Raw genomic sequence first — 21,735 nt, 5'->3', positions numbered from 1 at the left:
ACATGGGATTTCTGGAAGGGTTAAAAAAGCCCTTCTGATGTACGAGACTCCTACTTCTCTGGATTCCGCTATGAGTCTGGTTGTCCGCATTGATCGCCGTTTGCGTCAGAAGGAGCATGAGACACCGCCTATGGGAGAGGGTTTAGGTTCACGTGAGGTTGCTGCAGGTGAGCCCACGGAGCCTATGCAAATCGCAGGGGTGTCACATGTCAAGCATCGAGCCCCTGAGCTCAGGAAGCAGGGAGCCTGCTTTTACTGTGGTAAAACTGGTCATTTTATTAACATCTGTCCTCTGCTGCCTAAGAAAAACGCAACGGTGGAAAACTTCTGAGCTCAGAGGGTGTGGAGGAGACCAGTCTGAGCTTATGTATATCCTCCATGGTGGTTTCTCAGTGCATGCTCCCTGCTAAGGTTTTTGTTGCTGGCAGTGAGCTGCCAATTACTGTTTTTGTGGATAGTGGTTCAGCCACAAATCTCATTGATGAGGGGTTTGCGCGCACAGCAGGTTTTAGGATTGAAAAACTGTCTCATCCTATCCGCGTGGTCACCATCAATACTGCTCCTCTCTCTCAGGGGGAGATTACTGAATTTGTGGCTGAGGTGAAACTCCACATTGGAGTTCTACATTCCGAGTGGGTTACATGTAAGGTGCTCAGGAATCTTCCTGCTCAGGTGGTTTTGGGTTTTCCTTGGTTGTCTATGCACAACCCGGTAATTGACTGGAAAACTCAGGACATAATTCGGTGGAGCGAGTTTTGCCAGGAGAATTGCCTGGCCACATGTGTGGCTGCGGTGACTTCAAGCGTTCCGGAGTCACTTCAGGATTTTGTGGATGTGTTCTCTGAGAAGGGTTGTTCAGAGTTGCCGCCACATCGTCCTTATGACTGTTCTATCAGGTTTAAACCAGGGGCCAAATTACCTAAAGCAAGGATGTTTAACATCTCCGGTCCGGAGAGACAAGCGTTAAAAGATTACATTGCGGAAAGCTTGAGCAAAGGGCACATCAGGCCGTCATCCTCGCCGGTGGCAGCAGGGTTCTTCTTTGTGAAGAAGAAAGATGGCGGATTACGCCCGTGTTTGGATATCAGGGAGTTGAACCAGATTATGGTTCGTGATCCATACCCTATGCCACTGATACCAGATTTGTTCAACCAGGTGGCAGGTGCTAAGTGGTTCACCAAGCTTGACCTCAGGGGGGCGTACAACCTCATAAGAGTCCGTCAAGGTGATGAGTGGAAGAAAGCTTTTAATACCCCTGAGGGTCATTTTGAAAATTTGGTGATGCCGTTTGGGTTGACTAACGCACCTGCAGTGTTCCAACATTTCATCAATGATGTGTTCTCGCATGTTTTGGAAAAATTCGTTATCGTGTACCTAGATGACATTCTCATATATTCTATCGACCGTGAGGCTCATGTAGATCATGTCAGGCAGGTGTTACAGCTTCTCAGAGAGAATAAGCTGTATGCTAAACTTGAGAAATGTGTATTTTCTGTTCAAGAGTTGCCTTTCTTGGGTTATATTGTGTCTGCTTCTGGTTTTAAAATGGACACCGCTAAGGTGCAGGCGGTGCTGCATTGGGAACGTCCTGATAACCTGAAAGCACTTCAGCGGTTCCTTGGGTTTTCTAACTACTATAGGAAATTTATCAAGGATTTTTCCATCATTGCTAAACCGCTAACTGACATGACTAAAAAGGGTACCAATTTCTCCATTTGGCCTGAGGCTGCTGTGCGCGCATTTGAATTTCTTAAGAACAGTTTTGTTTCAGCCCCCATTCTTGTGCAGCCAGACGTATCAAAACCCTTTGTTGTGGAAGTCGATGCGTCTGAGGTTGGTGTGGGGGTGGTACTATCTCAAGGCTCATCTTTGAGTGGTTTACGTCCGTGCGCCTATTTCTCCAAGAAACTGTCGTCCGCCGAACGTAACTACGATATCGGCAACAGGGAGTTGTTGGCAATTAAGTTGGCCTTTGAGGAATGGCGACACTTCTTGGAGGGGTCGGTCCATCAGGTAACTGTTATTACCGATCATAAGAATCTGCTGTATTTGGAGTCAGCCAAGCGTCTGTCCCCCAGGCAGGCTCGCTGGGCATTGTTTTTCATGCGGTTAAATTTTGTGGTCACTTACAGCCCGGGGTCTAAAAACACTAAGGCGGATGCTCTGTCCAGGTGTTTTCCGGGGGGAGAACCTCGGGAGGATCCAGTACCCATCCTCCAAAAGGGTGTTGTGGTTTCAGCTCTCACTACCGAGGTTGAGGCTGAGATTGCCGAGGCTCAGGAGGAGGTACCATCTGAGCTTCCCGTCAACAAATCTTTTGTTCCGCTTCATCTCCGCCTAAAGGTTTTGGCGGAGCATCATGATGCCGTCCTGGCTGGTCACCCAGGGGTTAGAGGTACCTTGGAGTTGGTGTCACGTCGGTTTTGGTGGCCCAAGATCCGACAGGACGTGGTCTCATACGTGTCAGCTTGTACCACGTGCGCTAGGGCTAAGACGCTCCACTTCCGTCCTGTTGGCACACTACTTCCTCTTGAGGTACCCAGTAAGCCATGGACGGAAATCTCCATGGATTTCATCACTGATTTGCCCTCATCAGCTGGAAACACGGTCATCTTGGTGATTGTTGATCGTTTTTCTAAAATGTCGCACTTTGTGTCTTTGCCTGCGTTGCCTAATGCTAAGACTCTGGCTCAGGTATTTGTGCAGGAGGTGGTCAGACTTCATGGGGTTCCGTCTGACATCGTGTCTGATAGGGGATCTCAGTTTGTGGCAAAATTTTGGAGAGCGTTTTGCTCACGGCTGGGAATCAAGTTATCTCATTCTTCGGCGTTTCATCCTCAGTCAAATGGTCAGACTGAGCGTATGAACCAAAATTTGGAACAGTACTTACACTGCTTTGTCTCTGATAATCAGGAGGAGTGGTCTACCTTTCTTCCTTTGGCTGAATTTGCCATCAATAATCACCGCCAGGAGTCGTCTGGGGAGTCTCCGTTTTTTTTGTGTTTACGGGCTACATCCTCAATTTTGTACCTTGAGTCAGAGGGGCTCTTCCGGCGTTCTGGAGGAGGACCAGTTAGGAACACAATGGTCATCAGTCTGGAGGAGAGTTAAACAGCGCCTGTTGAGTGTGGGTGCTAGGTACAAACGTGTGGCTGACAGTAGGCGTGTGCCAGGTCCGGACCTGAGTGTGGATGACTGGGTGTGGTTATCCACAAAAAACATAAGACTCAAAATACCGTCCCTTAAATTGGGTCCACGGTTTATTGGTCCATTTAGGGTCACCGCCGTCATTAACCCAGTTGCGTACCGATTGGAGCTCCCTACGGTGTATAAGATACACAACGTGTTCCACAGGTCTCTTCTAAAGAAGGTGGTGGGTTCTGTGGACGTGGCGCCTATGCCACCTCCAGTCTTGGTGGATGGTAATTTGGAGTTTGAAGTCTCCAAGGTGGTTGACTCTCGTGTAGTGCGTCGCACTTTACAGTACTTGGTTCACTGGCGTGGTTATGGGCCTGAGGAGAGGTCCTGGGTACCAGCCTCGGACGTTCATGCTGACCGGCTGGTCAGGTTGTTTCACCGCCGTCATCCGCACAAGCCGGGTCCTATAAGCCGTGAGGGCCCTGGGGTCCCTCGTAGAAGGCGGGGTACTGTCATGTCAGACGCTGTTCAGACCAGGTCGTCCGACAGACAGCGGTAATTCCGCTTTTGACCACTATTTACTCATTGGCGTCTGCTAGATTTTGTCTAGCTGTTCCGGGGTTAATTTACCTGATCCTCGGATTGGAAGCTGGGCCATTTCCATGGCCTTTAAATAGTTCTCCTGATCATTGGGCGTCGCCGATTATAGCTTCTTTCTTGCGTTGTTATCTCGGTCTGGAGTGGAGAGCTGGTGGTTGGAGATTCGTTGCTGGTGGTGTATATTCCTTCGTCTTATTTACTCCTTCCTATATTTGTGATTATTTTGCCCTGCACATTTATAGTGTATTCCTGAGTGTCTGCGGCGTGGTGTATATTTTTCCTTTATCCTTGTCTGTGCTAACTGTGGGTATTTAAGTATTACCTCTTCACTGGGTGGTGGGGGTTGAGGTTTCAGCCTAGGGCTGAGCTCAGGAGTTAGGGTGAGGTTCGAGGCCTGAACATGCACACCATCAGTGTAAACTTCAGGTAGAGGGTCAGTCAGGATTTCCCTAGTCTTAGGGAAATTGCAGGAGCCCGGGTTATTAGCTCTCGCACACCAAGTCTCTCCCTGACAGTCGCTGATTGGTCGAGGAAACCTTTATGACATCATCGTCGCCATGCTGTGCCCGTTGCTGATTGGTCGAGGCCACCAGGCCTCGACCAATCAGAGACGCGGGATTTCCAGGACAGACAGACAGACAGACAGACAGAAAAACCCTTAGACAATTATATATATAGATTATTCTAATTTACTGAGATTATGACTTTTGGGTTTTTATTGGCTGTAAGCCATAATCATCAACATTAACAGAAATATACACTTGAAATAGATCACTCTGTTAGTAATGACGCTATATAATATGAGTTTCACTTTTGTATTAAAGAACTGAAATAAATTAACTTTTTGATGGTATTATGGCACTGAAGGAGCAGCTATCTCCATTAAACTCACAGTAGTGAATGGACAAGAGGTTGTGCATGCACTCTACCACTTTATTCACACAGGCACTTTGAGACTCCCATTCTTAGTATGGGTAAGATTTACAGGGCTGTTGGACCCCCAGTGTTCATACATTTATCAGCCATTCTATCAATAGGTGATAAATGTGTTTAGTGGGGAAATCAATTTAAGTATGCAAGTGTCTAGGGTTTTGGCAATTACAGAGAATCTCCACTGATGGCTATATCCTGATCTCTCACTATTTCTCACTGAAATTAGATTTAGTTGAGCAGTACAGGTTTGCATAATCTAAGATAGTTTTCATCTATTTATTTCAGTCTTTCAGTAATGTAGAATCAGGTTTCTCCATTAAATCCTAACACCTTGAGAAAGAACTGGGGATCAGCAGCCTGAATTACTGAACTGTGAGAGTCCCATCAGTGAGACCTGCAGCAATCAGAGATTTATCACCGTTTGGATGGGTGATAAATGTCATTTGTGGGACATCACTGAAGCAGGGGTTTTTATTTATTTCTTTATCCTTTACCCTTGCCTGTTCCACCACTCTTTCTTTGTAACCAGATTCCTTTCATAATATAATGTATTTGATTCAGTATTTTCCTTATGTGTTTTTATATATCTACATGTCGATTTCTAGTTGATACAGTGGGAGGTAAATTTACAACCAAACTGATAATAAATACATCAAAAGTGTAACCTTTCATACCACCTAGCCTCCTATGCACAATAGTATATTTTATTCTAGATGTAAATGCCCCAATATAAAAACATATATTTGTAGACACGAGTGCTTTACCACTCTGTGCATAGACTATGACATGATGAGTTAGGGCTCTTTCACACATAGTTTTGACGAGTTTTTCTAGAAGTGTTTTTGCCACAGAAAAAACCCACCCTGATTTACTGTAGCACAAAAGTGAATGAGATTTCTGAAATCTCTTGCACACGTTGCTCATTTTTTCATTACAGATTTGAATCATCCAATGTTTTTTCAAATCTGTAGTTTGTCAATTCATTCAATATTTTTCACCCATTCAAACTAATGGGGAAAAAAAAACGCATAAAAGATGTGTGTATTTCACACAGCGTTTTTCCTGCCAACATTCGGGGTTTGCTGCAGAAAAATCTGCTGAAAATGCTGTGTGCACCAGGGGCAGACATACCACAAGTGCAGCCGGTGCAGCTACAACGGGACCTGGAGGTGGAGGGGGGTCCCTGCTGGGTGGCTAACACTGAGGGCAATCTGGCGATCCCTGCAGCTTCGCTGCCTACAGGAGAAAATGGCAGCGGAGCGGAGCTGCAGAGATCCATCCAACTTCCTGCCCCCGCTTCCTGTCTGACATAGCAGCACGGTTGGATGACGTCAGTATTCAGCACGCTTCTGTGTCAGACAGAAAGCTGCCGGCGATGACGATGCTGCGGAGAACGTGCGGAGAGGTGGGTGGTGCTGTGTGTGTGTGTGTCTGTCTGTATGTATGTGTGAGTATACAGTACAGACCAAAAGTTTGGACACACCTTCTCATTTAAAGATTTTTCTGTCTTTTCATGACTATGAAAATTGTACATTCACACTGAAGGCATCAAAACTATGAATTAACACATGTGGAATTATATACTTAACAAAAAAGTGTGAAACAACTGAAATTATATCTTATATTCTAGGTTCTTCAAAGTAGCCACCTTTTGCTTTGATGACTGCTTTGCACACTCTTGGCATTCTCTTGATGAGCTTCAAGAGGTAGTCACTGGGAATGGTTTTCACTTCACAGGTGTGCCCTGTCAGGTTTAATAAGTGGGATTTCTTGCCTTATAAATGGTGTTGGGACCATCAGTTGTATTGTGTAGAAGTCTGGTGGATACACAGCTGATAGTCCTACTGAATAGACTGGTAGAATTTGTATTATGGCAAGAAAAAAGCAGCTAAGTAAAGAAAAACGAGTGGCCATCATTACTATAAGAAATGAAGGTCAGTCAGTCCGAAAAATTAGGAAAACTTTGAAAGTGTCCCCAAGTGCAGTGGCAAAAACCATCAAGCGCTACAAAGAAACTGGCTCACATGAGGACCGCCCCAGGAAAGGAAGGCAAAGAGTCACCTCTGCTTCTGAGGATAAGTTTATCCGAGTCACCAGCCTCAGAAATCGCAGGTTAACAGCAGCTCAGATTAGAGACCAGGTCAATGCCACACAGAGTTCTAGCAGCAGACACATCTTTACAACAACTGTTAAGAGGAGACTTTGTGCAGCAGGCCTTCATGGTAAAATAGCTGCTAGGAAACCACTGCTAAGGACAGGCAACAAGCAGAACAGAATTGTTTGGGGTAAAGAACACAAGGAATGGACATTAGACCAGTGGAAATCTGTGCTTTGGTCTGATGAGTCCAAATTTGATATCTTTGGTTCCAACCACTGTGTCTTTGTGCGATGCAGAAAAGGTGAACGGATGGACTCTACATGCCTGGTTCCCACCGTAAAGCATGGAGAAGGTGTGATGGTGTGAGGGTGCTTTGCTGGTGACACTGTTGGGGATTTATTCAAAAATTGAAGGCATACTGAACCAGCATGGCTACCACAGCATCTTGCAGCGGCATGCTATTCCATCCAGTTTGTGTTTAGTTGGACCATCATTTATTTTTCAACAGGACAATGACCCCAAACACCTCCAGGCTGTGTAAGGGCTATCTGACCAAGAAGGAGAGTGATGGGGTGCTACGCCAGATGACCTGGCCTCCACAGTCACCAGACCTGAACCCAATCGAGATGATTTGGGGTGAGCTGGACTGCAGAGTGAAGGCAAAAGGGCCAACAAGTGCTAAGCATCTCTGGGAACCCTTCAAGATTGTTGGAAGACCATTCCCGGTGACTACCTCTTGAAGCTCATCAAGAGAATGCCAAGAGTGTGCAAAGCAGTAATCAAAGCAAAAGGTGGCTACTTTGAAGAACCTAGAATATAAGACATAATTTCAGTTGTTTCACACTTTTTTGTTAAGTATATAATTCCACATGTGTTAATTCATAGTTTTGATGCCTTCATTGTGAATGTACAATTTTCATAGTCAAGAAAAGACAGAAAATCTTTAAATGAGGTGTGTCCAAACTTTTGGTCTGTACTGTATGTGTGTAGGTGGTGGAGATGTGTTTGTCTGTGTGTGTGTAATGTGCAGAGAGGTGTTTGTGCGTAGGTGGTGGAGAGGGAAATGATGGAGGTGGTGGGAAGGGCAATGATGGGGGTGGTGGGGGAGAAGGCAATGATGGAGGTGGTGGAAAGGGCAATGATGGGGTAGTGGGGGAGAAGGCAATGATGGAGATGGTGTTGGGCTTTGTCGCCATAACAGTAGTGGGGCCCAGACACATTTCTTGCACAGGGGGCCTAAGCTGCCAGTGCCCGCCCCTGGTGTGCACATACCCTAAGTGCTTGTTCACACGCTAGATTTGCAGCATTTTAGAGTGCAACTAAAGTGAATGATAGTTCTGAAATTGAATGCATGACGATCTGTCACGCACAGTGTAGGAAAGAATAAGTGCAACACAAAGAGATAAGGGGAAGGGAACCCAACACTAGGGAAGGGGGAGTGGAGACCCCTAGGCAGATCTAACATCACACTGTCTGCCCTAACGTCCCTATATAGGTTCTGCACCTATCGCCGAGCAGGATACCTAATCCCTGCCTGACCCTTGCAGTATGCCCTGCATAGGGAAGGACAGGATAGGCACCAGCCAATCCCCACTACAACTAAAAACAGAAGAGGATAGACGAACAAGGGGAACACTTAAATTGAGTAGAGTCTGAGAGAAACACAGACGTCCTCTAAACACCAAAGAGGAAGACAGCCGACTGCTATAGCTCCAAGCCTCAACAGGGAAATGTAAATATCACTGGCAACTTCCATCAAGAAGCTGGGAGTGTAAGCACCCGATCCCAGGTTTATCTATTAGTGTAGAAGGAAGGTTGCAACTGAGTCCTAGAGTCAAAAGGACCAGGACGATTTCTGCAAAACAAACTGCTGAGACCTTCTGGACTTAAATGCAGTGCGACAGTCTGCAGCCTCTGACACACTCGTGACAAGATCACAGTACCATCAATTTACAAGTTCATGTATTATTAACTATAGAGGACAACTAATCTGAAATATCAGATCATGTTATAAACCCTCATATTACATATTTTACATCCTATCAATAAATTATAATAGTGAAAATGGGTTTTAGGTGACCCGTTTTGGGATGTGCTATCACTTTCAAAATGTGTCTATCCAAACTCTTATTAAATTATGAAAATGTTTTTGAGCTCCCTCTAGTGGAATCTGGAATTGGTTCTTAAACAATGTTTTGTTTTGTTTTTATTATGGGTCAAAATGATAGTTTTATATATGATTTATCTCCGTGTACCTATGCATTTATTTATATTTATGTTTTAGATCTCTGCTGACAGTGCAGTTTACAGAAAGGGAGATGGATCTGAGTTGAATGAAACATCACACACAGCAAGTGCTTTTGTTCACGGGGATGCTCGCACAGCGCTTTGCAAACAATCCCAACTGCACATGGGATAATCCCATAGGGGAGATGTGGATTTAGGATGCCTCCCCCAGACTGAAAAGAGCCAGAGTGGAAAAATTCAGCTGATATACAAACTGTCAGTGCAATAAAATCAGCTGGAGAGGATGCCAGCTAGAAAGGACAACGTTAATATTAACAACCACCCTTTATTTTAGTTGGGCCCCAAGCACCATATTATATGACTACCTTCAACTATATCCTCTGTATATGTATATTTTTGCAAATATGGTTCAGACAAATATGTAATCTGGGGCAGACTTGTCCTGTTCATCATTTTCTGCATAAAATAAACAGAAAAGTCACTAGTGGTAAAAGGCTCACTAGATACAGTAACATAATTGTAACATAACTGATATAAGTTTTATTAAGCTTAAAAATAGGGGAAATGTTGATAATTAACGATGAATAAACATTGGATTAATATGAATGCTAGAAAAATATCCATTGTCAGCCACGACTGAAGGAAAACACAGATTTTTCCCTAATATCTGTGAATCTTACATTGAGGAAGGAGACATTTTTGTGTAACACATTTATCCTGTTTCTCTTCATAAATAGAGATGTAATTTTACCACCCTAACTTTATCAAAATGTGTTGTGCGTAAAATACATGTATATTATGAACAGGTTATGAGCAAATATATTGATGTCTGATAAGCCTAAAAATGGCTCTGATCTAACTGCTGAGCACAACTGAACAGCAGCACTGATTAATGTAATATCCAAGCAAAAATTCCTGCTGTGGCCTCATATTATGTTTCAACCTGAGGGAGGAGACAGTGCACAGGGAAGAGTTAAACACCAGCTCTTTGACATTACCCCTCCTATCGGGGGGGCGGTTAGTATCTGTATAGAAGGATTAAATATGTCACTGCCTCTGCCCCTTATAAATCCCCCCGCCACTCTATAAACAGGTTGGGGGGGAAGTATCCACAGCAGTTAGGAGTTTGGAGCAGTTACTTTGTCCGTGGCTTTTTTTGAGTTGTTTTTTTTTAACGTTTAGTTTTTCTTTGTACGTTTACATTTTTTGTTAACTTTTTTTTTCTATTGCTCTAAAGAAACACTTCCATAAAAATTTGGGGCATCTCCCAGCAACTCTGTAAATTTGCCCTTGCCCCTTCTCTCTCTCCCTGCTCCTTACCTTCAACCTGCAATCATGTGGGAATTCCGCTCCTTCTCCTTTTGGAGAGCAGTTTTTGCAGAATTCTTTGCTACCATGTTCTATGTTTTCTTTGGCTTGGGTGCATCTCTAAAGTGGACTGCTGGGCCAGCTAATGTTTTGCTTATAGCATTATCATTTGGTCTGATTCTGGCCACTATGGTCCAATCTGTTGGCCATGTTAGCGGTGCTCATATTAACCCAGCTGTCACCTTTGCCTTCCTCATCGGCTCCCAGATGTCCCTTTTCCGTGCCATTTTTTACATTGCAGCACAACTGCTGGGAGCGGTGGCTGGAGCTGCTGTTCTGTATGGTGTTACTCCTGCAGCAATCCGTGGCAACATGGCTCTTAACACGGTAAATACTTTTCTAAAAAAAAAAAGGTTTAACAGAGGTTGATTAATTTCTGCAGTGTTTTCATGTGCAATATTTTGAAAGGCACGTTTGTTTCTTCTACAATATCTCTTACAGAATGAGGCACAGGAGTTGAATGTTGGCATCTGTCTGCTTTAAAGCCTACCTGCACATCAAAAACAAAACATTTTACATTTACTCAGTGTCCCTCTAGTTTGCCATATTATACACACTTGGCTCCAGCAAGCTTGTTTGGAATATAACAGAAGTGGATCCGAAGTAAAAAAAAAAAAAAAGTAACTTACACACTAGCAGCTTTTGGATCTATCTGGGTTACTATCTGGTAACCAGTATGGCTGTATATATATTATAGCTAGGTTGGTTCTGTCATAGATTTTAGGAGCCCTGACATCCAAATCTCCACCTCATGAGTGTGACATGGAGAATAGTGTAGTTAAATGTCAAGGATACTTGTAGTCACAACTAAGTTGAGTTAGGCTTTAAAGGTGTTGCACAATACAATTGTAAAATAGAATTACAGAGTGTGAGAACATGGCATGCTAAAGCTTTTGAGATTTACATATATATAGACCCTAGCCTGAGAATTTGTAGTCTGGTCTGTACGATCAAATGTAATATCGGAGGTGCACAATTTATCCTTTGGATTGCTGCTTACTGCCTCCTCATACCTACTGATGTACAGTAGCTTTCTCTACATAACATACCTGTTTATATATTTTGAGCTTTCAGCAATCCTTGTACTCTTATTTACTACTGTTTAACTGATACAAACTGTGCATAGGTTTGTGTATATCAGTCAATTTGTTACTTACATCCTAATATTGAATGGTTTGTTTTTTTCATGGGGCTATGAACTGACAGGCATGTAGTTGCTAACTACCTGCTTCTTCTGCCCAGCGCCGCCTCAGAGCAATCACAGCTGGCTCCAGCCGGCGATCCTGCTACTTCACGTCAACAGTGCACCACTTTCTCTTCCAGGCTGCTCTTTTGATGGAGCATGACTGTCATTGTCATGGTTATTGATGGCCAGGTCCCCACAGATACGCAGCGGGGAGCCGGCTGTCAGTCAGCATAACATTAGCAGTTATGCCCGTCAACAGAGCACAGCAGGAGAGAAGCAGCTACTCTTTCGACTTAATATCACTGAAAGCCACAGAATCTCCGGCATGAGCAGTACATGACCGCTTTCAGCCGGCAGAGATCGCCATCTGGCACAACAAGCAGGTAGTTAACTGCTTGTAAATACTTAGGTAGGTAAGAAAAAAAGAAAATAGTCTTGGATAACCCCTTTACGCATGTAGATATATACATTCAGCATCGATAAATTAAAGGAAAGATTAAGCAAGAAATGTCTACACCATATTTTTGGTATAAGATAACATGCGCAGGACTATGGATCACAACCAGGTTTAGACAACAGAAAAAAGGATAAATAATATGTTATACCATTTAAAACTTTCCTTTATGTTAACGAACTAGAGTTGTGATCTTACTAACTTTGATGGGCTGGAGTATAAGATGAGGTTTTATCACCTGTTGGTCTTTTATATTCACAAACTGATATTGTTGGGAAATATAGTCAGCTGCATGTACATAAGCAACTGCTGCAGCAAGTAGACTCTCCGCCTCATGCCATGTATTAAAGGAAATGTATCATCAGAAAATAATTAATTTTGTGCTACAATGTTGTTGTTTTTTAATGGCAATTTTTTTTTTACATTAGGATCTGTACTTAAAAAAAAAAATGTTGCAATTCTCACACTGGCCATTGGGGCTATTTTAGACTCCTATCTTCTGTATTTTCAGCAACAGTTTTCAGCAGACTAGGGCCTCATTCAGATGCCATGTTGCTTGTATGTGTGGTATCCTCTTTTTTACAGATACAAAATGTACCCGTTGTAATTTATGCTAGTGTTTACATGTCAGTGTTTTTCACTGCCCATGTGTCTGTGGAAGACACACAGAGATATGACCATTTTGTCCGTCAGCATGGATGAAAAGGGCCATTACAAGTCTATGGGTCCGTTCACTAAATGCCAAAACTGACCTGCCATTATGATTCTCCAGGTCATTACGAGCTCATAGACACTAAACATGTCTAGGTTCTTTTTTAATTAAGTGGTGAAAAAAAAAATCCAAAATTTGTTTAAAAAAAATAAATAAATGGTGCCATTTTCCAAGACCTGTAGCGTCTTCATTTTCATGATCTTGGGCTGGGTGAGTAATTTTTGCGTGCCGAGCTGATGTTTTTATTGATACCATTTTGGTGTAGATACAATCTTTTGATCACCCGTTTGATCACTGCAATTTAGCGGTGACCCAAAAAAATTAATACTGACGTTTTGAATTTTTTTCTTGTTATGCCGCTTAGTAATCGGGTTAATTCTTTCTTTATATTGCTAAATCAGACGATTCTGAACGTGGCAATACCAAATATGTGTATGTTTGATTTTTTTATTGTTTTATTTTCAATGGTATGAAAGGGGGGCGATTTGAACTTTTATATTTTTTTACATTTTTAAAAACATTTTTTTTTACTTTTTGCATGCTTCAATAGCCTCTGCAGTACTTCCATCACTTCTGCTACACGCGGGCGATGATCAGATTGCTTGTGTGTAGCAGAAATGCTCACTTGCTATGAGCGCCAACCACAGGGCGCCGTTCATAGAAATCCGGCAATGACAACCATAGAAGTCTGCTTCAGACCTCTGGTTGTCATGCCGACCCATCGGTGATCCATGACCATGTGAGGGGGTCACCGATGGGTGGGATTAGCAACGCGCTTCCAGTAAGCGTGAGTTAAATGCCGTTGAAAGAAATCGACAGTGGCATTTTTCTAGTTAACAGCAGCAGGTGGATCGCGATTCCACTCGCAGCTGTTGCGGGCATATGTCAGCTGTATAGATCAGCTGTCATGTGCCCGGGAAGGTGTGGGCTCAGCACCAGAGCCTGCACCAAACAGGGGGAGTCCGACATTGATGTACTATTTCCCAATGTCGGAAAGGGGGTAAAGTCTAAATTACAAATTTAGAATTTATGTACAAATTTTAATTACATGTAGCCGACGGTTAATTCACATATTAATTAACCTTTCTGCCTCACTGTCTAAAGCTCATCAGCATATCTCCTTCACTGTCTTCATTTTCAAAATAATATGATCTTCTTTATTGCGCCAAGGTATACTACGCTCTCCTTTTAACATCAACTTGTGCCTCTTACTAGGGTAGTTGGCAGGTAGGAGCCTGGCTTCACTACTGTCCACATCCGCTCAGCTGCTCCTTCTAACAAATGTCAGGAAGCTAAACACTTTGTGCACATCAGAATAAGCATCAACTCCTGCCTTTCACTTATTAAACAGAACAATGTCGGGCTAGGAGAGAGAGAGTTGCACAGTTATGAATTGCTCCACAGTTCTCACCATGATAGAAAGCTGAATGTGATATGCCACATCTGATTCAGCTTCTCTTGCTGCCTTGCCCTGATTAGACAGATCAATCTGGGGAATGAAGGTAGAATTGAGCACCTGCTTAATGAGTAGTGCGCCCAATGAGCCATTTCCATTTCAGACATTTGCCAGAAAAGAGAGAGAACGTAATAAAAATAGGAATACTGCATACTACTTAGAACTGAACTTCAATTTTTTTAAATGTTCCACCATTGTTGTATTATTTATTCATGATTACATACTTTCATTTCTATCTATCCATCTATCTATCTAAATGACAAACTTATCATTTATAGAGGAGATTTACTGTGCACCTTTAGTGTAAAAGAAATGTCAGTTCCATCAATTTCAATTGGAGTGTTGTAAACATAGCTCAGAGATCCATGAATATCCGAGTTGGTAAAATCTTTATCCTAAATACCAGCGGCACCAACGATCAAACCACCTCAATGATATATTAGAAGATAAACAGAAATTAACCCCTTTAACTAAGCTTGATTGTTAATAGCCATCACAATGATCTTGTGCCACTGCACCCACAAGATGAACGATATGAGGATGGCTGGTATACACACAGCTCTATTCCAGCTGCAACCTCTATTTCCAACTGGTGTTTAAAGTTAACCTGTCACCAGGTTTTTTCCACACAAGGTAAGGCCAGTACCTGTAAGCCCTCATATATAGCATTCTAATATGCTGTATATCGGCCCCTAATCCAGCCTGCAAGACAAGAAAAAGACCTTTTGTTATACTCACTTAAGGGGATGGTCTTGATCCAGCGCCTACTCTCTTTTTGCGATGATCACTATCCTCCTTTCCTTCATTCGTACGGATGACTCGTACTATGTCATCCACACAGTATCCTCCATCACGCTCATGCTCAGACATACTTCTGTCTGCCTTGCCAGGGGCAGAGCAAAGCACTGTAGGGTCCATGTGCCAGCGCTGTTTGGTCTTTTCCTGCCCGTGTGAACTGCAGTACTTTGCTCTGCCCTCGACAAGCCAGAGAAAAGTACGCCTGCGCAGAAGCGTGATGCTGACCACTGTGTGGATGATGAAGGACGCGTCACAGGGAAGGAGGACAGTGATTGCAAGAAAAGAGGAGGCGTCAGATCAAGACCAGCAATGCCCATCAAACCAGACCTCCCTGGAGTGGAGTATAATAAAAGCTCTTTGTCTTGACTTGCAGGCCCGATTTCTTGCCTTGCAACCCCTTTAACACAGGATAGTTTCCTCCCCTTCCTGTGTCGTTGACCTGGTTGTAAGAGGCTGAATGTCAATTTCATTTTGATAGATAAGCCAAGTCTCTTCTCTGTCACAGATGTTGAAGAGACAGACAAGGGGATTGGCTTAGCTAATGAAATGAGCTAACAAACCCATTTTCATCTGCTTCCTCTTCTACTGCTGCTGAAATTGCACAAGATAAAGGTTGTCAATCAGTGGGCAGAGACTGAGATTGGCTCATAAATACACTTGGACTTGTGCTCTCTCACTCATAAAGTACTCATTTTAAACAGTCAGCGTCATTTCACCAAACTTTGCATAAAATCAATACTATATGATATTTAAGAAACCTTGTAATATATCATATCAGGGAGACTCATCTTCACTCCTGCTCAAATGATCATTCACTCTGAAAAACAAGACAACTCAAATTGTCTTGGCCAAAGCAGGATGGACTGCCAGCTTGCTGAAGTATCATATTATGGCTCCTATTAAAGTCTACAGAGAGGAGAGGGGGAAGGGAAGAGAGGAGCATTTAGCACAAGGAGAGACACAAAAGTGGTGTTACAGTTACTTATTTCACTTCAATGCAGAAATGACAGCTATACCACTCAGTTCTGCTGTATTTTGTCCTTCATGATGCTGCTGTTTCTGACTGTACACAGAGAAAGCAGGAATCTCTCTGTTTGGTATGTATTAGAAAACTAGTCTCCAGCTACTAGCCCAGAGACAACTGAAAACTGGAGACATTGCCTGCAGAGGAGTAAACTGGTGAAAAATGCAGGATAAAAGTCATATAATGGCCCAATATCTCCTGCACAAAAGCAAGTTGGATAATGGCCACAAAACAGTGACATTCCTAATTTACACACACATGATAGCTTCTGCTGAAAAGTTCATTGAAATTACACTAGCTTCATCAGGTCTAAAAGATCCATTTAATAATGGATGCAGTTTGCATTCTGACATTTTTTAACAGATCCTTTTTTAATATTTTTATATTTTAATATGTGTTGCATATGCCTGGTATTAGAAGTATTTGTGGTTAATTTAAAAAAAATCCATATTCATAATCATAATAGCGATTTTGTAAAAAAAAAGGTGTCATATTGTTGTAATTATGACAATTATAGCAAACAACTATGGAAATAAGCAGTTGTAAATGCAGATTATAAGACAAATACCACCAGAGTTTGACCTCAATGACTTTTAATGTGGTCTGCCATGTTGCCCATCTTTTAATAGAAAGCGTAGTGCTGCATGTGGCAATGTTTTTCTCATCAAATCTGACAGCATCTGTGATGGAGGCTTAAAACAGAGATGCCAATTCAGATATGAAAAGATATTTAACTGCAGAAATAAATGTATAAGTCTGGATAGATTTATAGCCAGACTAACATATTATTATTGTTATTTCCCTGTTATTTTAGCTTCATCCAGGTGTGAGCCTTGGTCAGGCAACGACAGTGGAGATATTTCTCACCCTGCAGTTTGTGCTTTGTATTTTTGCCACCTATGATGAGAGGAGGAATGGACGACTTGGCTCAGTGTCTTTGGCTATTGGATTCTCCCTTACTTTGGGACACCTCTTTGGGGTAAGTGGGGAACAATGCCTATAGTACTAGAACTGTTATTATACATTGTTATATCTGACTTCTGTTAACATACATTATCGCACTATCATACTGGGAGGCGAATAATAAGATAGCATCCACATAGATAAAGAGGATTTCTTGCTCACGTTTAAGGACAGACTATCAATATCGAGTTGGCGGGCTATGACCCTCAACACTCCCCAACGATCAGCTGTTGAAGGGTCGGCAAATTCAAGCTGTGTTGCTACTAAGTTTACAACTCTCTGATAAATGCAGCAACATAAACAATCAAAATGCAGAAATGTTCACCCTAATGCAATGGCCGCTATAAACAGCTGATAGTGGGGGGTGTCAAAAGTTTGACCTCCACCAAATTGATATTAATGACCTACCCTGTACAAATAAAAGGTAGATAATTATTTGCTATGTCACTGTTACAAATGCTATCTAGTAATTACAATATAACTTATTAATCAGTTACCTTGATCACATTTTTATCCCTCAGACTACAAAAGTAGCTTAACTAAAATCATTTTTTTGCTGTTTTTCCAAAATCATATTACTGCTAGATGTGATCCCTTAACAACATTAAATTGGTAATAAACTTACCACAAAAAGTACTGATCCAGCATTGAGTAATACTCATTGGTAGTGCTGTAACATGTTGATTTTTCTTTTTTTGTTCATCCACTATACCTATGCCTCCACCCTGTGCCTGTCATTGCACTGGTTACTCATCCGCTACAGAATACAATATAATCTTATCACTCTCCCCTACAAAGCTCTTCACAATGCTACACTACCCTACATCTCTTCCTTCATCCCTGTCTACCACCCTATCACCTCACTGCACTAATCTGACTTACCTTTCCTCCTTCTTAAATTTTCCTCAGAATCTGGCCCCTCCTATTAATCTGTCTATACATCCTCCATACACCCCAAAGCACCTGGTAACTGTACTAAGACAGGTATTGGCTGATGATGAATCATGAAGCTTTTTAAATCTTTATTTATTATAATGATGGCTGGACCTACATTACAAGCATAATCTACCTATTGTGTCCCCTCTATTTCTTTATAGATTGTATGCTTGTGTGTAGGACCCTCACCACTCCTGTAACTGTTGAATTATGTGTCATTCGGTAATGTCTTTATTGTCTGTACATGTTCCCGCTTAATTGTAAAGTGCTGAAGGATATGTTGGTGCTATATAAATAAAATTATTATTATTATTTTATCCGCCTGCTGTTGGTATTATGATGCCACAATAATGTTGTATGGGACGGTATGTGCCTATCCGCTTTCTTTTCAATGGATATACCGTACAAAAATTATTATTAAGCATTATGCCCTTCTAAGTCTGTTGATGCCCTTCTAAGTCTGTCATTGGCACTCTAAATTCTGGACTGAAAAGTGGTTGTAATTTATAAAGGTCCTATTCTTATCTAAAATGTTGTGTCTTTACAGCTTTACTATACTGGAGCCGGTATGAATCCTGCAAGATCATTTGCGCCAGCTGTACTCACCAGAAACTTCACCAACCACTGGGTAGGACATGATTAGACATTTATTTAGTTTACATTAGCAATACATAAGTAAAAATAACAATGATGGGAAGTCAATTTTACTCAATATCGAGCAAAAACGAAAACATCTGTTCAAAATGCATAATTGTTTATTGCCTCTTACTTATTACAGGTCTACTGGGTTGGTCCCATCATAGGTGGAGCACTTGGAGGTCTAGTGTACGACTTCATTCTCTTTCCAAGAATGAGAGGGCTTTCCGAGAGACTTTCAATCCTTAAAGGAGCAAGGCCCGCTGAGCCTGAAGGCCAACAAGAAGCAACGGGCGAGCCTATAGAATTAAAAACACAATCCCTATAAATAAAAAACTGCACAGTTACATAGCAGCACACAAGCATCACATATGCACACAATATGGGCATAGTTAGCGTATTATCCGTCATGGGAAGTGTGTTGGGAGTCGGGTTAAACTTTGAAAGATGTTTCTTTTCTTACCAGGCTGTGGGCATTGTGTTAAGGTATAAACAGAAAGGAACAGTTAATGTGTTTGACTTTCTCATTAAAGTGGAGATGGAGGCAAATAAAGTGGGGTTGTTCGAAGGGGCCATACAACTCAGGGGCAATTCATATAGCATATATCCCATACAAGGATGTTTATTGCTTTAACCCAAGGGATATTTTTCCCAGTAAAAAAAAAATATGTATCACTTCAGTGGACATTGCATATTAATGCATCCCTTAATTGACAGCTATTGATATCTAACTACCCGTAAAAGACATCCCCATCAAACTTTCCACCCACCTTCCTAACTGTGCCTTTGATGCTGCTGTACATCTCAGACAAATTATTTTCTTTATACTGCGTTTTACCTTTTGCTAGTTTAAGGAAATGTTTTCTTTTTGTGTTTTATTTATTTTTTGTTTGTTTTTTTAAGAGGATGGAGGAAAATGTTTGGCCAAAACCTCTATTATTTTACACTAAACATTCTGTAGACATCTTATAAGAGTGGAGATGTTCCCCACATAACTTATACTTATTATTTCCTTCCGTTTGGCATTGTTTTCCCTGAAATCGTAATGAAAATCTGGATTTCCAGGCAGAATACAATTAATGGGCAGAAAGGAAAATGTATAATGCTTTCAAAATTCTCATAACAGTCATAGCAATCTTCCCTTTGTCACATTGGAAACGTTATGTTGCTTGTCCCAGTTTCCATAGATCCCTCAGCTTTTTGTCTTTTTAATATTGTCATCTTTTTTTTTTTAGCTATTTCCCTACGCTGAAATTTTCACCATAGAGAATTCAGCTTTATGAGGACTTTTATGAGTTAACGATGTGTTTAATTATACTTGATTAATATACTTAATAATACTTGGTTTGATTATAAACACAAATCTTTGGGTAAGTAAGTGTGTCTTTTAAAATTGGATTTCACTCTAGATTTATCTATTAAGCTAGGTCTAATCACACAACGATACGACCTTTTCTAGCAAAGAATTCTATTTTGTGTTAGACATCTCTTAATTTCAAACACCCAGACCATTGTCTACATCTCTGGAAATGGCATAAATGTTTATTGCATGTAAAAATAACAAATGCTACTCCTGTTTTAAAGATTCTGTGCCTGTCATTGAATGGGAATTTTGCTAAAATATTGGCACTCATGGAATTTAGGATGGTGTTTATAGGTGTGTAATTACATGCTACTGTTCAAGTCCCAACACATCTCTGATAGCAATAAACCAATTATTAAGGGCGATTGTGGGTCAGAATCTTTAATATTTTTTGATTATTAAACATGCAATTATTAAACATTGCTAAATTGCATAATGACACAAATAACATATAATAGTATCTATCTCTTTCAATTATGGGTAGCGACTGTGTTAAAAAAAGCTCATGTATAAGAAAAAGCACCACATCACCACAGTCTATATGCTTGTGAAGTACTGTGCCCTTGACTTGCCTCTGGCGTGTGTTCATAGCAGAAGAAACATATGCCCAGCATGTGTAATAAAAGCAGTTTAGGCTTTTTTTATGTTTATTCAGATATCTATTAAAAATCTATACAAGGGAAGTTTCCAAAAGATCAGTACACCTGCTTCTGTGTTTTGTCTATATGCTATGACTAACAGTCAGTAAGCATTTGTACTCTTTCGCTGCATGGATATTTTAATGGATTTCTTTATAAGACCTGACCTGCTTTACCCATCATGGTTTCTGTTGTTAAAGGGTTAGTTATTACATGTTCAGTATTTCATGAAACAGTAATAACTCCATCTAGGTCCAAGCCAAAGCAGAACTGGCTGTGAAATTGATGAGTGAGCTTGAGCTACGCTGTTTCCAGTATTCCCATTATAGATTAATGCAAGTTTCAGAAGTAGTATAGCAAATCCAGAGTTACTGAAGCAGCGAAGCTCGCTGTATTATGCTGTTTCCACAGCCCACCCGTTGTGGACAGTGCATAAGTTATTACCATCTCAGCCATGAAAGGCTGCAATATGAATAACCCTTTTAAAAATGTCACCATACATATCTGGAGGACGTGACTTCACTGACAACATATAATACTTTCCACTTTCATACTACAGTATCTTGGTCAATGTTTATAAATCAGTGTTTGTAAGCCTAATGGAACTTAATGTGGGTGAAAATCTTTCTGTTACAGTTTCCCTCTGTAGGTTTCATCACGCCTGGTATTGGCTTACAAAAAGCAAGACAAAACAATGACTAAAATATGCAAGTGTGAAAACATATAGTGTGGAGAGCAGTTTATGTGGCAGACTTTACGTGTGTTGCTGAATGTTGTACAGTCAAGTTCATTTTTGCAGAATGAGATTTTGTAAGTTTCCTAATATTGGTCTGCCCCTCCCCCCCATTAATTATATATGTTAATACAAGCAAAAATATAACAGTGGAAGGGAGGTTAATAAATTATAGTTCTCTATGATAAACATTAGGGATTACAAAAATGTATACGGATACTGTACATTAAAGTGAACCTGCCAATCGATTCATGCTGCCGAAATCACAGGCAGCCAGAATAAGTCACTGGCTGCATTGTTGCAATCGGAGTGTTTCAGAGAAAACACAGTTTAGTGATCTGACCGAAGACCACAGGCGCCACCTATGACCAGCTTCTCGCTGCTACGTTCTAGGTGATTGACAGATCTCCCCGAATGTACCCACTTGTGAGAGCCCTGTCAATCAATTACAG

At 41.5% G+C, this 21,735-nt stretch overlaps 1 protein-coding gene and 1 long non-coding RNA gene across 3 annotated transcripts in view; one reads left to right on the top strand and one right to left on the bottom strand.

Annotated features, from left to right (window-relative positions):
* Positions 1–9,848: 9,848 nt before the first annotated feature.
* MIP (major intrinsic protein of lens fiber) lies at positions 9,849–20,725 on the top strand. Its single transcript, XM_077297608.1, has 4 exons — positions 9,849–10,711; positions 16,829–16,993; positions 18,461–18,541; positions 18,692–20,725. The coding sequence occupies exons 1-4, from the start codon at positions 10,352–10,354 to the stop codon at positions 18,875–18,877; spliced, it is 792 nt and encodes a 263-aa protein (XP_077153723.1). The 5' UTR covers positions 9,849–10,351; the 3' UTR covers positions 18,878–20,725.
* Positions 10,587–21,735, bottom strand: part of LOC143816791 (uncharacterized) — a 36,446-nt gene continuing 25,297 nt past the window's right edge. The window contains exons 2-4 of one of the 2 annotated variants that reach the window (XR_013223997.1): positions 18,683–18,848; positions 10,824–10,874; positions 10,598–10,723 (exon numbers count right to left, since the gene is read on the bottom strand). This is a non-coding gene — a long non-coding RNA (uncharacterized LOC143816791). Of the gene's footprint in view, positions 10,724–10,823; positions 10,875–18,682; positions 18,849–21,735 lie in introns of both variants that reach the window. The other variant, XR_013223998.1, reaches the window with a different exon arrangement.

The sequence above is a fragment of the Ranitomeya variabilis genome, chromosome 3 (assembly GCF_051348905.1).
Source record: "Ranitomeya variabilis isolate aRanVar5 chromosome 3, aRanVar5.hap1, whole genome shotgun sequence".
NCBI lineage: Eukaryota > Metazoa > Chordata > Amphibia > Anura > Dendrobatidae > Ranitomeya > Ranitomeya variabilis.
This window is presented reverse-complemented; position numbering and strand designations above follow the sequence as displayed.